At 40.5% G+C, this 16,026-nt stretch overlaps 1 protein-coding gene across 7 annotated transcripts in view; it reads right to left on the reverse strand.

Annotated features, from left to right (window-relative positions):
• Positions 1-16,026, reverse strand: part of L3MBTL3 (L3MBTL histone methyl-lysine binding protein 3) — a 119,638-nt gene that overhangs the window by 74,308 nt on the left and 29,304 nt on the right. For 4 of the 7 annotated variants that reach the window (XM_059941946.1, XM_059941948.1, XM_059941947.1 and 1 more), the window contains 8 exons: positions 15,883-15,994; positions 15,435-15,509; positions 13,828-13,987; positions 12,534-12,666; positions 10,585-10,669; positions 8,884-8,975; positions 6,527-6,631; positions 1,380-1,515 (listed from right to left, as the gene is read on the reverse strand). In XM_059941946.1, the coding sequence (XP_059797929.1) occupies positions 1,380-1,515; positions 6,527-6,631; positions 8,884-8,975; positions 10,585-10,669; positions 12,534-12,666; positions 13,828-13,987; positions 15,435-15,509; positions 15,883-15,994 (898 nt within the window). The remainder of the gene's footprint in view (positions 1-1,379; positions 1,516-6,526; positions 6,632-8,883; positions 8,976-10,584; positions 10,670-12,533; positions 12,667-13,827; positions 13,988-15,434; positions 15,510-15,882; positions 15,995-16,026) is intronic. The other 3 variants (XM_059941949.1, XM_059941951.1, XM_059941950.1) reach the window with 3 other exon arrangements.

Consider the following 16,026-nt stretch of genomic DNA (forward strand, 5'->3'; position numbering starts at 1 on the left):
TTTCACAATTTCATGTTTAATGCTGGTAAAGCCAACATTTTCTTCAAAAAGGAAACTGAGCATTTAATTTTATCTACTCATGTGCTCTCTTCTACTTCCATCAAAGTCCAGAGGCTGGTGTGAAAGGAACAGCTAATAATTCACCATATATAACAGGCCAATTTATACAAAGGCTTACAGATTTTCTTTTTCATCCTTATCTTTTCTAGGTGCTTCTGTTTGATCCTTCAGTTATCTGAAAATACTATTCTGCCATTAATTTTTCACTTAAAACCAAAGGATAGCTTGTCCATTAAAACCCAATAACCCTGAGACAGGCCAAAAATATCAAACTAGTAACCTGGTTCTTTGACATCAAGCAAAAAATACTGAATGTAATATGAAAAGGAAGGAAATAAGAAATTATTAAACATATTAGGGATGAACTGAAAAAGATGGGATCTGTTATTCTTGGATGTTTTGTAAACATGAAACAGACAGAAGCATTGGCAGACTGTAATATAAAGAATTTAATAATAAAAGAGTAAGTGCTATTAGTCCAACCCCCAGCTGAACTGATTTTCAGTGTTATATTCTCCTTTCCAGTCTCCTAAATATTCAGATATGTAAGTTCAATGCATAATTTCTCAAGAAATTTTTTATTTACTGAAATGTCAGTGAATACACTTAGCTATGTAAACAGGTTAGAACTAACTTTTCAATCATATTTCAAGGATGTATTTGTGCGTGTGTTGTGTGTGTGCATGAAATAGAAATCTGTAGCTAAAACCTGTAGTCAAAATTAAGTATCAAGCAGATGTTATGTGACATGCAAGTAAGTACATGGACATAGTTTATTCTCCTAAGTAGGATTCTATTTTTTTTTTAATTTCTTTCACTTTATTTTATTTTATTTTTAATTAATTAATTTATTTTTGGCTGTGTTGGGTCTTTGTTGCTGCGCACGGGCTTTCTCTCTAGTTGCGGCGAGCGGGGGCTACTCTTGGTTGCGGTGCGCGGGCTTCTCATTGCGGTGGCTTCTCTTGGTGCGGAGCACAGGCTCTATGTGCATGGGCTTCAGTAGTTGTGGCTCACGGGCTCTAGAGTGCAGCCTTAGCAGTCATGGCGCACGGGCTTAGCTGCTCTGCGACATGTGGCATCTTCCCGGACCAGGGCTCGAACCCGTGTCCCCTGCATTGGCAGGCGGATTCTTAACCACTGCGCAAGCAGGGAAGCCCTAAATTTCTTTCACTTTAATAAACATTTTTCATCATTAACAATAAGCTTAAATTTGGGCCCACCTGAATAATCATAAAGTCTGAATTCTTAAAAATCTAAATTAAGATGTAAGAAAATAAGTGTTTCAGAATATAAAATGTGAAATTAAAAAGTGACAGTACCTTTTGGAGGATGGAGTTTGTGGCCAGTTTTCTCACACCACCCAACTGGGTGAATATCCAGAGCATCTGCATTTACCCAGAAGTCATAACAATCAGAATATCCATCAAAGTGCAGCTTTATCCGGTATCCACAAACCTGAAACAGGTAAAGGAGGTCGATTAAAAAACAAAACAAAACAAAAAACCCAGAATATTTCTGCACATGTACAAAAGTAAATTAACATGATGTCAAGTATGATATGGATTATGTTCACCAAAGCACGCTCGTTAACAGCCACAAAAACAAGTGAACAAATAGCAAAATCTAAAGGCGAAGGCTATTACATTGGGAAGAGCTGAGCTACAGTGTTCCGGCATCATCCTCAGTTCCGCCAGGAGCACGTGGATCCTGGGTGACAATTCTCCCATGCAGACAAGTCCTCTGTTCATTCCCTACATTGTACAAGCACGTGCTACCAAGGGGAGCCGGCAGCACGGGGTGCACAGCTCCTGCAGGGTGCCAGAGTGGGTGCCCTGCTGGGCACTGGCTCAGTGCTAGCTCTCTGTCCTCTATAAAGCTCCACACACAGCGATATCCAGCCAGACCTCGGCTGGTGCAGACACGGGGAGAAGTCAACTTATCCTCCTCTCCACTAGTAGCAGAGTGGGGAGAAAGAAAGAAAAGCCTCCCCGATTCATACTTAGATGAGACAGGCTCTCTGGAATCCAGTGAAAACTCACTCTGTGTAACACATGCCGAATGCTGATACCACATTATCTGCCTAAATTAGGGCCCCACTCGGGGGAGTTCTCAGTTAAAAAAAAAAAAAAAAGGTTATGTAGGTTTATGGGGCCTTCGCCGGGTCACGCTTGGCCTTGGGCTCTCAAGACAGTTCAGTCTCTCAGTCTCCTTCCCACTAGCACAGCAGATGTGTTCAAGTGGAACCACACGCCACACCAGACCTCTGACCACGCCAGGGCACCTGCCTTGCAGAAGTCTGAACAAGAAGCTTGAGATTGGAGTGCGGAGCCAGGGCAATGCACAATCCCAAAGTAATCAGGAAGCTGTACAGTTACTGCTATGAAGAGTTCTCTAGGGCATACTGTTAAAATTCAAGTGGCAGAACAAACTTACAGAGTGAGTCACAGTTTATGAGAAAAATTATATTCGTGTGAGTCCATGTATGTACTTTTGTATGTTTGTGTGGGTATATATATGTTATTATGTGTGTATACATATATACATACGCCCACACATACACACATAAATACATACATGGACTCACACACAAAAGTATATGTACTTAGATACACACATTTATATACATACTTACACACATATATATGTAAATTCACAGTAAAAAAAAAAAAGTCTGGAAGGACAGATGCCAAATATTAACAATGATTTGTTTTGCAAAGTGGGAAAGAAGAGGCAAAAGGGAATGATGGATTTCTAAATATTTTATCTTATATATTAGTATTTAAAAAAATAGAAGGTATTAATGCTACATATATAAAAATGAAAATAAGTTGACTCCCCCCAGAGAGATAAGAACACCCTGCAGAGCCGAGACTGGGGTCTCTGGAAGCACAATCGTTCGAGAAGGGTAGGTGGCCGCCCCCCACCCATCCCATGCCAAGGAGGAGCTCAGGGGCTGCTTCTCTTATAAGCCTTGGAGCTAGGCAGGCCCACCCTGCCTTACACTCAGTTGTCTCTGGTCAGTGCCTAAGAAACAAGCCCCTTCAGTAATTTATCCCTTCAGTCCTTCAGGGTCATACTGCTCTGAGCTTCTGCCCCGTGCACTCAACTTCCCACTACTCCCCCCATACTCTCTCTACTATATCTTACGCCCTCCGAAACCCTTCGGTAAACAACCTCCTCCATCCTCAACTTCCTTGCTCAAAGGCACGTCTGGTTCTTCCCTCTGAAGCCTTCCCTCAAGCGGAGGCTACTCCTTCTCCTACTCTCCATCCCTCCGAGGCCCAAGCGTGGCCTACTGCCTCAGGCCACACCATGCTCCAGGGCCTGCTCTCCACCCTGCTCCTCTGAGGCCTGGGCCATGTGGCTGTACCACTTCGCCCTTATCATCCTGCATACTACCTCCCAAACATCCCTCGTCACTCATCACACTAAGCACTGGCTCACTCTCTTCCTTTCCATCCTGAGTAGCTCCACCAGGCACACGGATGACTCAGCCAATACCGCAGCTCTTGCTCCCTGCATTTCCTCTTCTCCCACGGATCTTGTCCCATCAGAAACGGCGCTGCCTTTCAACGATTAAATTCAAACATCCATTCAGTTTGCTAACCCAGTTACTCCCGATACACTTCCTTCTGAATCTCAATGAAAACTCTGGCGTCTCACATTGATTCCCCTACTTTCTCTCTAGCATCTTCCTTTCTCTGGAGCCTCCTTCCTTAGCAGTCACTTAAAATATTTTATCAACATTTTAAATTGTTGCCCTAAAACGTTGTCTGACAAAATTCCATTATCCCAAGTATCCACCCAGTCTGCACCTATACCTGGTCTAGGGACTGGTGCTAAGGGAAAAAGATGACACACAGTCAATCCTCATTATTCATGGTTTCCGTATTTGCAAATTCACCTTGATAAAATACACTTGTAACTCCAAAATAATATTTGTGGGGTCTGGGGACATGTGCATGCACAGAGTGGTGAAAAATCTGACTCACCCATCATGCAGGTTTCCAGCTGAGGCTGAACAAGGCAAGATGCTCTGCCTTCGTGTTTCGTACCTCACCTAACAAGCAAGTGTCCTTTATGTTACCTACTTATTTAGTGCCACGTTTTTTCATGTTTTGTGCTTTTTGTTGTGATTTTGCTATTTAAAACCGCCCCTAAGTACTGAAGTGCTAGGTAGTGTTCCTAAGTACAAGAAGGCCGGCAAGTGCCTGACAGGGAAGATATGTGTTAACAGATAAGCTTCATCAGGCATGAGTTACAGCGCTGGTGGCCGTGAGTTCAATGTTACGGAATCAACAATAGACAAACAGGTTGTCTTCAAACAGAAACATAAAACAAGGTTAGTGCTGATCGGCTGACGAGAATGTTGTGACCAGAGGCTCCCAGTAACCTAACCCTGTATTTCCCCTAAGCGCAATGGTTCAGTAGTATTTACGGAATATAACTACCATAAATAATGCGAATCCAATGTACCTGTTTACCACACTCTCCCTACTGCACAGCAATCCTTCTAGACGCGCCTGGCCAGTTCCCTCTCCCATTCTTCACAAGGGCCTTTTTAAACCTCTTCCCTCTCCTTCAGCTACCAATCCCACCATCTCTATCGTCAATCTCAGCTGAAAATTTACCTCCAGAAGCTGCCTCCAAACTGGCAAACCTGCCCACGCCCACCACACCCACCCTCTCCTGCTCCCCCCTGCAGAACCCAAGGAGAGACTCCTCCTGCTGGCGAAGGCTTGGACCTCCTCATATACTCTGGATCCCATCCTCTCCCATCCCTTCTTTGTCAATTATCTGCTCTCTCTGAGCCTTCCCATCCTCTGCTCCCCAATGACTTCTTCAGAATTCAAGCATCCTCTAGCCAGTCTCTTCTCATTACAACAAAAAGGGAGGGATGAGGGAGAGAGCAAGAAAAAGTAAAGAAAAAACTATCTCTTAGTCTTAGACAAATTCTTGTACACTCTCGGTGAAAATCTAACAACTGATAAACTTTTTTGGAGCCCAGAATAGCAATATGCATCAAAATTTAAACATCCTTAACTTTCAACCTGGTAATTCTACGGATGGCTCCTACAGACATACTCACTATGCAAAAAACAAAACAAAACAAATCAAAAAAAAAAGCAAACAAAAAAAACACTGAAATATAAAAGGATGCTCACAGAGGCACTGTTTGTAATAATGAGAAAGTGAAGACCACTCAGTTGTTCATCAATATGAGAACAATTAAATAAACTGCAGCAATTCAGTGAAATGGAATACTACTCACTGGTTAAAAATATTATATATGTATAATATAATATATAAGATACAGTGTCACAAGAGCAAGTTGCATAATATTATGTATGATATCACTTACATGTAAAAAAGAGAAAGATATATTTATACATATTTTTACATGCAGAGAAAACATCTGGAAGGAACACCATGAACTCATAAGTGCCGTTTTCTTTGGGACACAGAATGAGGAAAACAGAGGGTGGACACAGAACTTCTATTTTTTAATAATATATACTCTTACACTAGCTGACATTTCCAGGATGAGCAAACATTACTGTTACGGTAAAAAAAAAAACTAGACAAACTAAAATAAATTTCCTTTAAAACCAAGAGTTGAAACACACACACACACACACAACACCCCTCCCTTAAAAAGTTTCCCTTGTCTTTTACAGCCAACTTCTCAAAAGCAGTCTAAACTTACTGAATGTTTTCATAAATCTCAACTGTTCTGAGAACTACATAAGCTAATACATGGAAAACACTCAGCTCAGCATCTGTCCCATGGTACACGCTGTGGAACGGTATGTTATTATTTATGGTGATTGTCATCATCCAGCTATCAGACGTGACTGTGTTGTGTAGGAGCCAAACCTCTTACAAATCCACTAAGTCACTGAAGGAAAACTATGATAAGTAAAACTAATACACACAATGGTCTTATTCTTTGAGGAAAATTTTAAAACATACATTCCCCTGACTCAAGGAAGAGAACAAGAAGGAGGCAAGCACATAAAGGAAAAAAAAAAATTCTAAGGGCTCTCAGTAATATATTGGGCTAAGATATACCTAATTGACCTGGACATCTTTTTCCGAAAAATTTCAAAGAGATACCTTGAAATACTGAAAGTAATATAAATATCCGTTGGTCTGTTCCTTATGTTAAGGAACGTGGTACGGTGAAGCCTATGGCGTCAGACGGACCAGGGGTCAAATCCTGGTTCTACTACCTTGAAGCTGTGTGGCCTTGTATACCTCACTTAACCTCTCTGAGCCTCAGTTCCTTCATCTATAGAACAGGGATGAAAAGGAGTTCTTGCAAAGATCAAATGAGGTAATGTTTACAAAACGCTAAGCACCGCGCCTGGCATAAAGTAAGCACTCAACAAATGGCACCTTTTCCCATTATTAAATCCCTATAATCACTATTTTGTTTTAAAAATAAAGATGAGGCAAAGCTTACCTCAGCCACAGTGAGGACGCAATACACAGACTGATGCTCAGGGTCCACGCCTTCTAATTTCATGCCAACTTTAAACCCATTTTTGTTATATGGAAAAGATTGGTACTAAAATGCAAAATGACAGCAGTTTTAGTGAGTGATCACCATTCTTAAATAAAGACTATATAACCAAATACATAAGCAACTCCTAAAAATCCAAAAGAAAAGGATCACTGGGTCATCTCATGGAAAAATGGACAAAGACAATAAACAGGTGACAGAAAAGGAAATTTAAATGTCTTACCGATTTAAAAAGATGATCAACCTCCCCCATAAGAATCATACAAAGTAAAATTACGGTAAAATATACTTCACCTATCAGACCGATAAAGATCGAAAAGTTTGGTTACAGTGCATTGGCAAGGCTCTAGGGAAAGACATGCACACAGACATCGCTAATAGAGATATAAACTTCTACAACCTCTAGCAATCTCACGATATCCATAAAAAAGAACATTCTCTTTGACTCAGCAATTCTAATCCCGGGAAATTACCCAACAGAGATAGCCACATATGTGCTAAAGGAGAGGTGTACGAGGTTACTCACCAAAGCATTTACTTACTTACCAAAAGACTCATGTATATATATTATACATTCCATATATACATATAGCATTTCATCTTATAGCTGTTCCATAATAATTTAAGGTGGTCCCTACTGACTGACACATATATGTGTGTCATACTCATGTAATATATATGACATACATATATGACATATATGTCAATCAATAGGGAGCAGCTTACATTATTATGGAACAAACATAAGATGGATATATACGATGCATCAGTATAAAAGACTGATGAAGGGGTCAGATGAACTGAGATGGAATAATCTCCAAACTAAGTTAGACAAAAAAGCAAAGTCCAAAACAGTATGTGACATATGTTATCATTTGATTAAAGACAAGGAGGGGAGGATTTGTGTCTATATATTGCTTATATGTACATATAATTTTCTTATAGCGCCTTCATGTTTTAATCACATGAATGTATTACTGATTCAAGTAATTAGCTGTATTTAAGCTTTTTTTTAAAAATTGTAAAAAAGTCTATTCTGCAAAGGACCAAAGTTGCAGAAAATAATTATACAGAACAAGTCATATGCAATGACTATTACATATTAAATATTCTAATGTAGATGTAATCATCCCAACATTTACTATTCACCACTTTTTTTTTTTTTTAATTTTTTATTTATTTATTTATTTATGGCTGTGTTGGGTCTTTGTTTCTGTGCGAGGGCTTTCTCTAGTTGTGGCAAGTGGGGGCCACTCTTCATCGCGGTGCGCGGGCCTTTCACTATTGGCCTCTCTTGTTGCGGAGCACAGGCTCCAGACGCGCAGGCTCAGCAATTGTGGCTCACGGGCCTAGTCGCTCCGCGGCATGTGGGATCTTCCCAGACCAGGGCTCGAACCCGTGTCCCCTGCATTGGCAGGCAGATTCTCAACCACTGCGCCACCAGGGAAGCCCTATTCACCACTTTTTAAAAAAATTTTATTGAATACTCACCACTTCTTAAAAACTCTGTGTTCATACAAATATAACAAAGTATTGATAGCAGATTTATTACATACCATGATTAAATATAATTAAATCATTTAAACCAAGGGTCAGCAAACTACAGTCTAAGGGACAAATACAGCCCACCACCTGTTTTTGTAAATAAAATTTTACTGGAATACAGCCATGTTCATTCATTTATATATTGTCTCTAGCTACTTTCATTACAAGAACAGAGTCGAGTTGTTACTGAGACCACGTACCCCATAAAGCCTACGATATTTTCTATTGTCCTTTATGGAAAAAAGTTTACTGACCCCTGGTCTGGCCTAGAGACAGAAGTTCCCACTCAGAACTACTTTTATTGATTTTAAATCACTTATGATAAAATATTTTTCTATGGTTATACAGTAACCCATCTTTCGATGTTTTGTTGTGATATTACGTAAACCACAGTAACTCATTTTTATTCTCCCAAAGACATGATGTTGACATGAAATTTTACGCCAGTTCTTCTTTATCTACTGGTTTTTCAGTAGTAGTAGAAACATTCCTTTTAAAATCAATGAGTGAAAGCCTGGTAAATATTGAGAAGAAAGAGCACGTGCGTGTGAGTGTGGGGGGGTGTGGTCATGCACGTGGCACTGGGGAAGGTGTGCGTATAAATGCTAGCTGCCCTCGGAGGCACCCCTCCACATATGAAAAACAATATGTTTGAGAAATTATCCCAAGTCACATTTCCTAAACAGACAGTAGAAACGGCAGTACCAATTCCAGAGAAGCATTATGGACAATGTTTCTAGAAAGGACTGTACCTCCTTGAACAGCTTTGCTGGTACTGCCACAGCTTTTTCCTCTTCCAGGTAGGACGCCCAGCACCAAGCTTTCTTTCCTTTAGGAGGCAAACCTGAAAAGCGAATGAGACTAAAATGACAGAATTCCCAAATCTAAGAAATCAGAGTGGTACACTATGAACTCTCACTTCCCTAACTATCCCCAGGCCTGGCTCTTCTCTTACTTTCATGGCTGGTATTTCTCCATCTCTTTTCCTGGCTCCTCTTCCAAAGAAATGAGAGCTAACAAGTGAACTGTGTGTATATCCAGGTGTGAGTGTAGAGAAAAGAAGCAGAAGAACTTAAGGTTAATGAAGAAGATGTAGTAGGAAGCCAAGAAAGAACAGTACCACGGAAGCTACAGCAAGTAAGAGCTTCTTCTAGAAGCAGGATGCTCAAAATTTTTTTCCTAAGGAATCAAGAAGTTGAGGACTGAGAAAAGGTCAGTGCACTGAGTGGTCAGGGATGGACTGCTAATCTTTCTCCATGATTAAAAAAAAAAAAGGGGGGGGAAAAAATCAAGGTGCCAAAGGCCAAATTGAAGTAGCAAAAGAATACATAAATGATAAACATATGGAGTCAGCTAATATCAATTTTATTTGGGATTAATTTGACAAAAAATGAAAATGAAAGAAAGGGTATAACAGCTTGATGGGTATTAAAATTGAGGGAATGGTATTTTGGGGATGAGACTGCAACAGGCAATGATGAAGCCCATGAAGAGGAAAAAAAAATGGAACACCTAAGAGGGGGAAGTGACTGAAGGGACAAGGTCACAGAAGGGCCAGAGCCCTGAGAGTAGAAATGAAGGGGAAGGGAGAGTCAGGATAAAGACACTTTTGAGGCAGAGTGCAGAGTAACTGAGAATTTACTCCCTTTAATTTCGGTGACATAAGATAGAAGGTCATCTCCCCCGAAATGTAAAAGTTAGGCTGTGTGCTTGACGCAGGTAGAAATACCTCAAACTCTTTTTGAGGAGTTAAGAGCTGAATGAGTGAGGAATGCAGCCAAACCCTGAAGAGAAGCACTGGGTTCAGGCCTCGATTTGCAGGGACAATGTGACTGGCAGGTCGGAACAGGACTGTTCAAAGTACAGCGACCTAACATGGAGGACCGGACAGGCAGATGCGGCAGGTCCTTCCTTTGCATACAGCCTAGTGGGGCACACGGAGGCATCTATGGAGATGACCCAAGGTCCACGATGAGTAAGGCAGCGAGTTCATCCACCAAGTACTGAAGGGCAGGGCCTCATGAGAATAAAGGACTAGATTCCTCATGAGAATAAAGTGTTCCTTGAGGAACAACAAAAAAAAAAAGGTACCAGGTCAGGAGGTCATGGTTGAGAGGAAACTTTAAAAATCTATAACCTTAGGAAATGAATAAGAACAGAGGTTTCAGTCAAAGTGCATAAGTAAAAGATACCTACTGGATGGAAAAATAAATAATGGAAAATGGTCTCAAGTTTGCCCTGACACTACTCAAAAGCTGCTAATTTCCACTTTTCCCCCTTATCTACTTCTTCTAAACTCTAATTTTTATTGACACAATTTAATCAAAAGAAAACCCCCAAACGATCCTTTAACTGCCACAGTGTGCATTACAATTAAGACTAAAATGTCTACCTGCGTGAAATATTTTCAGCTTCATAAAGTTACAAATAAAACCTTCCTTTCATCAACTCACCCTGCTTTAATACAGCCGAATCACCTCGCCTTTTCCTTCGGGCTCTCTGCGAACCCCTCAGGATTCTTCCATCTTGTTTGTTCTCCTACAATAAGGAAGAAAAGTTTATGATTTTAAAAAGTTCATGAAATTGGCACCAATGAAAAGTTAGAGAGCTGTCGGAAAGCATTATTTTTTGGGGGACTCTTCTTCAATTTCACTTCATAACTTTTAAAAGAAAGTAAGAATATAGGTCACTTGAGAACTATGCTGCTTTTGGCCTGAGGTCCTTACAAAATAAGAACATTTCCAAGAATTACACTCTGTTATAGTACAGATACAGCTCCCACCTCCTTGAAACACTTTCTTCTTTCAGCTCCTGGACCACTCTGTTCTGGTTTCCCTCGTACCTCACTGGCCTCTCTTTCTCAGTCCCTTTGCTGACATCTCCTGCAACCTAATCCCCTTCTCTTCTTTACCTAATCCTTCTCCCTAGGTTTTAAAGATCATCTGTCTGCCGAATATCCCTCATCCATATCTCTAGCCCTGACCTCTTCCCTGGCTCCACATTCATGTATCCAGATGCTTACTTGGGATCTTCGCTTGGATGTCTAATAAGAATCTCAAACTCACGAGGGCCAAAGGACTCTAGATTCTATACTCCACTCTGGCCTTCCCATTCTCAAGTAATGGCATGATTATCCAGTCAATAGTTCAAGCCAAAAAGCTAAGAGTTATCTCTGATTCTTCTCTTTCCCTCACACACCCTGACAACCCTACCTTTAGCATCTATCTCAAATCCACCGACTTCTATCTTAAACAGCCCTCTTATTTAGTCACTGCAATAAACTCCTAACTGGTTTCCCTGATTCTACTCTTGCTCTCACATGTCAAAGCAGAGTGATCATTTTAAAACATTAATCATATCAAAGTACTCCCCTGCCCTCAACTTTCCAATGACTTCCTATCTTACTCAGAATAAAGTGAAAACCCATTACTCTGGTTTACCATAAAGCCCTGGACCACACAGAACTCTTCAGCCTCACCTTACTCCATTCTCCCCTAGCCCTCAAGGCTCAACTACCTTGTCTTCTTTATTTCCTTAAACAAAACATGCTACACACATTCTTACCTTATGGTCTTTTCCTTAGCAATTCCACTGCCCCACGGGGCTCCTCACTCCCAACTTTACCTCAGGTTCCTTCTTATTATTCAGATCACATTGTCCAAGCCACCCTCCCTAGGAGGCCTCCCTGATAACCCAACTTAAAGCAGTCAGATCACCTTAATGCCCTATTGTAATTCTCAGCATAGCGCTCATCATAGGCTGATATTTCCCCTTAATTTTATGTCCCCTTAACAAGAATGTAATGTCCCTGAGAAAAGAAACCCTGTCTTCCTGCTGTCTTATTCATCCCTGCATTCCCAACTCCTAAAACAGTGACTAGCCAATAATCGTTGCTCAATATTGATCTTAAGGAAAATGCTTTGAGACCTCAAAGTTCTCTTTTCATATAGAGTTACTAGTAAATATTTTAGAGAGGGGATGTTTATGTTTTAATTAGCATATTTTGAATTAGTTTTAGCTAAATATACCTGACATTTATCTGCCATTTTATACCTACTCACACAGTTTTATGAGATCTGTCTGCAATTTACCAAAATGGGATTGGCATTTTGCTGTCAAGAGGAATCTAAAATTCGTTTGCGAAACTGAAGGTTCTCCTATTGCCTCTTTCACTGCAGTGATAAATTCCAGAACATCCTACTTCTTCACCCTGAGGAAGGGGTACTACTATTCATAACTCCCATCTTGAGATGAGGACAGTGACACAGAGAGGGCAGGTGGGTAACCTCCTGATGGTAAAACAAGGTCACGGAACCAACATCTGAACTCAGGTAACTGGCTCCAGAACCAGTGCCTTGGAGCACGGTGCTACCCGCGAAGGAGCAGCCCTGTGGGTACTAACCAGCTCGTCGTCTCGCTCTTCCTCCTCCTTGGAGTCGGCTTTCAGAGACAACTTTGGCTTTTTCTTCCGACTGCACTTAGGATCTTCCTCTTCATTGTCTTCTCCCACGTCCCTTTCTTCCTTCTGATCTCTGCTGAATTTATAAACCCAAAAGAGTGGCAGGAGACAATACCCATCAAATATCTGCATGTTGATTAGCAACACAAAAATCATTAAAAAAAATATTTAACCACTGGGAGAATGGTGTACATATTAGAATGGTGTACATATCATAGATAAGAGACACTTCAAACCACCATCATATATAACACTGTCAAGATAGAAAGTGGAAATTAGCTTACGTATTAATTTATATAATTATTATAATTATGTAATTAATGATATAATTTTAAAAGGGCACCAGCACTACAGGTGTAACAGGTTCTAACAAGTTTACAATTATTTGTCTTCCACAGCTGCCATCCAGACTAATAAAAGAATCGATTATTTAGAGATAGTCTAGCCTTCAGGGGCAATTTTAAAGCAAGGATCTAGCAATTATTAAGAATGCCAAGTCCAACTGAAAAAGGCCAAGTGTAACTTTGTAAAACATCAGGTGGCTAACAAAAACAGACAATTCTCCAGCCTGTTCTGATTAAAACACATGGGAAACTCCACTCAAACATAAATGCCAAGTCATTTATTTGTAGTATACAAGTATGTACAGGAAATACACCTTGCTGGTGATCAGCTGACCTCGTCAGACAGTTCCCAATGGCAGTCACACCACCGTCAGTCACAGCTGACGGCCCTGACTCGGAATCCTCAGTCCATCCTGAGATCAGCAGTAACACAACTACCACACTACTCACTATGGCCATTCAGCGGATTCTCAGTCAGGGGAAGCTTCAGTCCATTTGTGGAGTTTTAGCTGAATTACCTAAGACCTCCCAAAATATAAACAAAAGTGTGTTTCCACAAACATGAGTGTCATTAAAATGTGTATGTAGCCCAAAGAAATCTAAATACTCTTGGTTGGGGAGCAATCAAATTAATGTAAACAAAAGGCTAAAGAAAGAGGCAGGGGTTGTATTGCAGCTAGGACGTGAACAGCACAACTCAGTTCAGACATGACCAAAGACACCAGCCCAGTAGTGGGATCAGGGTCCAAGTGTCTCCAAAGGGAAAGTCTCTGGGGGAAAAAAGATATTTTTGGATGACAGACATCAGAGAGCACAAAACCTCTGTATTCCCAAGCACCAGACCCTTGGACTCTAAAACTCATTTTATAGATGGAATGGGGGCAAAAACCTACTTGTCTTTGATATGCCGAGCACAATTCTGGCTGCAATAGTTTCCTCCAGAAAGACACTCATCTACGTTGCCATACTGACAACAGTTCTCACAGAATTGAAGCCCTTCTACTTTCACTGGATCCTTCAACCTGAAAGGCATCCCAGTCTTCTCGGAAAAGACTAGAAGACGAAAAGAAGGAAAAAAATTTAAAACCATGACAGAAATCATTGCAAAACACATTTAGACTTTTTCTTCTAATAATTTTGTTAGGAACACAATAAAAGAATAATGTTTGTTGAATGAATGAATGAATGAATGATCAAACTACATAGCGCCTGGGAGGGAGAAGAGGATGGGCTTGACAGGAATCACTCAAATTATTTACATAACACACAAAAAAATTCTTCAGAAAAGGTAAACAAAGGCTTGTCCAAGGTCTTTTCTACAGAGTTCAAAGTAAAATGAAGAAAATTTCATTAGTCACTAAATTCAGAAGATGAAACCAACCATCCATTGAATCCTATACAGCTGTATCTTTTCGACAAAATTTTAAAAGGGTTATCTATGTTATACTGTGTTTTTGATGAGTGACTCTTTTACTTAATGGGCTGAATCAACATCTTTCTATTTTACTTTTAATGTAGCAGATCTCCTAAATCATAATTATCCATATTGTCTAGGAGCTCACATTTCCTTTTGCTTGAATCGTTAGGCTAATCATTCATTCAGCAAACATTTATTAGGCACCAATTTACGCTAGACACTGATAATGACAGTACAGACCTTGCCCAAGAGAGCTCACAGTCTAGAAGAGAAGACAGACAAGAAAACCAATATTTATAATAAAATGTGATACATGCAATAATTGAAGCATGAACAAGTTCCAGGAGTAGTACAGAGGAAGAAGTGACTCATCCGGCCCGGGGGGAGGTCAAGGAAAGATTTTCTGATATAAAGCCTCAACAGGGTTTTGAAGGCCAAAGAGGAATTTACCAACTGGACAAACAGAGAAACAGCATCCCAGCCAGAAGAAACAGCATGAGCAAAAAAGGCAAGAAAGCATGAAACCGCATGATATGTTGGGAGAATTTTATGTAATTCAATGCTGCTGGCCCTGCCAGAACACAGCATACAAAGAACAGAACAGAGAGCAAAGACACAAAGCAAGCAGGTGGGTGCGGGTCACCCAGATCTTTGTCTGTTTTGCTAAAGAGAAAATAAGAATTCGGTGAAGTGTCGGATAAGCAATCTACACAAGTTCCTCTGACTTCGGTGTGTGGGATAAATTGGGAGAAATCAGAAGCAGAGTGATTCTTTAGGAGCCCGTCTGCAGTAATTCAGGTGAGAGGTGATTAGGCCCTAAACTAAGGCAGTGGCAGTGATAATAGGTAGAAAAGGCCAGATCTGAGAGATATTTAGCAAATAAAAACCAGGAGGATTAAGTAACAGGCTATGGGGCTGGGAGAGAACAAATTCAGGATGACTCCTAGATTTCTTGCTTGTCCACTGGGTGGATGGTGCTACCATCAATTGATATTACGGGCTACAGAAGAAAAAGCAGGTTGGGGGGAGGGGAGAAAGAAATAGAAAATGAATCGCATTTCAGACATGTGGAGTTTGAGGTACCTGTGGGACATCCAGGTGGAGATGTCCAGTAGGCAGGTGGAAATACGGGCCTGGAGCTCGGGGGAGAGGTCGGGGCTGGAGATATAGATTTAGGAGTCATCAGCATATAGGTGTTAGTTACAACCATCGGAGTAGATGAGAAAAAAGTGGCAGGCTTTTGGCTAAATCACCTGGGTAGGCTATTACAACATGGATTTACTTGATAATTTCCAATTAACCTTGTGCTATGACAGATCTGGCATAAAGAAAGAAGACACTTTATAGTTATTTTAAAATATAAAAGCTGGTTCCATATTAGTTTCGTCATAGAAATTTACCTAAGAATATGTGACACAAAGATCACCCAGGATTTTCAAAGTTCCAGCCTATTATAAAACCTTAGATATTCTTACATTAAAACTCTTCAAAAAAAAAAAAAGAAAGGACAATGCAGATGACCTGTTCTTACCTTCTTGAGCAGTTGGTACCATCCAAGTTGTGGTAGCTGTTGCTTTTTTAACATTTTCCATCTCACTTTCATCTGTAATAACTTCCAAGGCGCCAAACTCATTTACACGGAACTAGCGACAATAGTAGAAAGAGGCAAAATTTA

This window comes from Balaenoptera ricei, chromosome 12, assembly GCF_028023285.1.
Source record: "Balaenoptera ricei isolate mBalRic1 chromosome 12, mBalRic1.hap2, whole genome shotgun sequence".
NCBI lineage: Eukaryota > Metazoa > Chordata > Mammalia > Artiodactyla > Balaenopteridae > Balaenoptera > Balaenoptera ricei.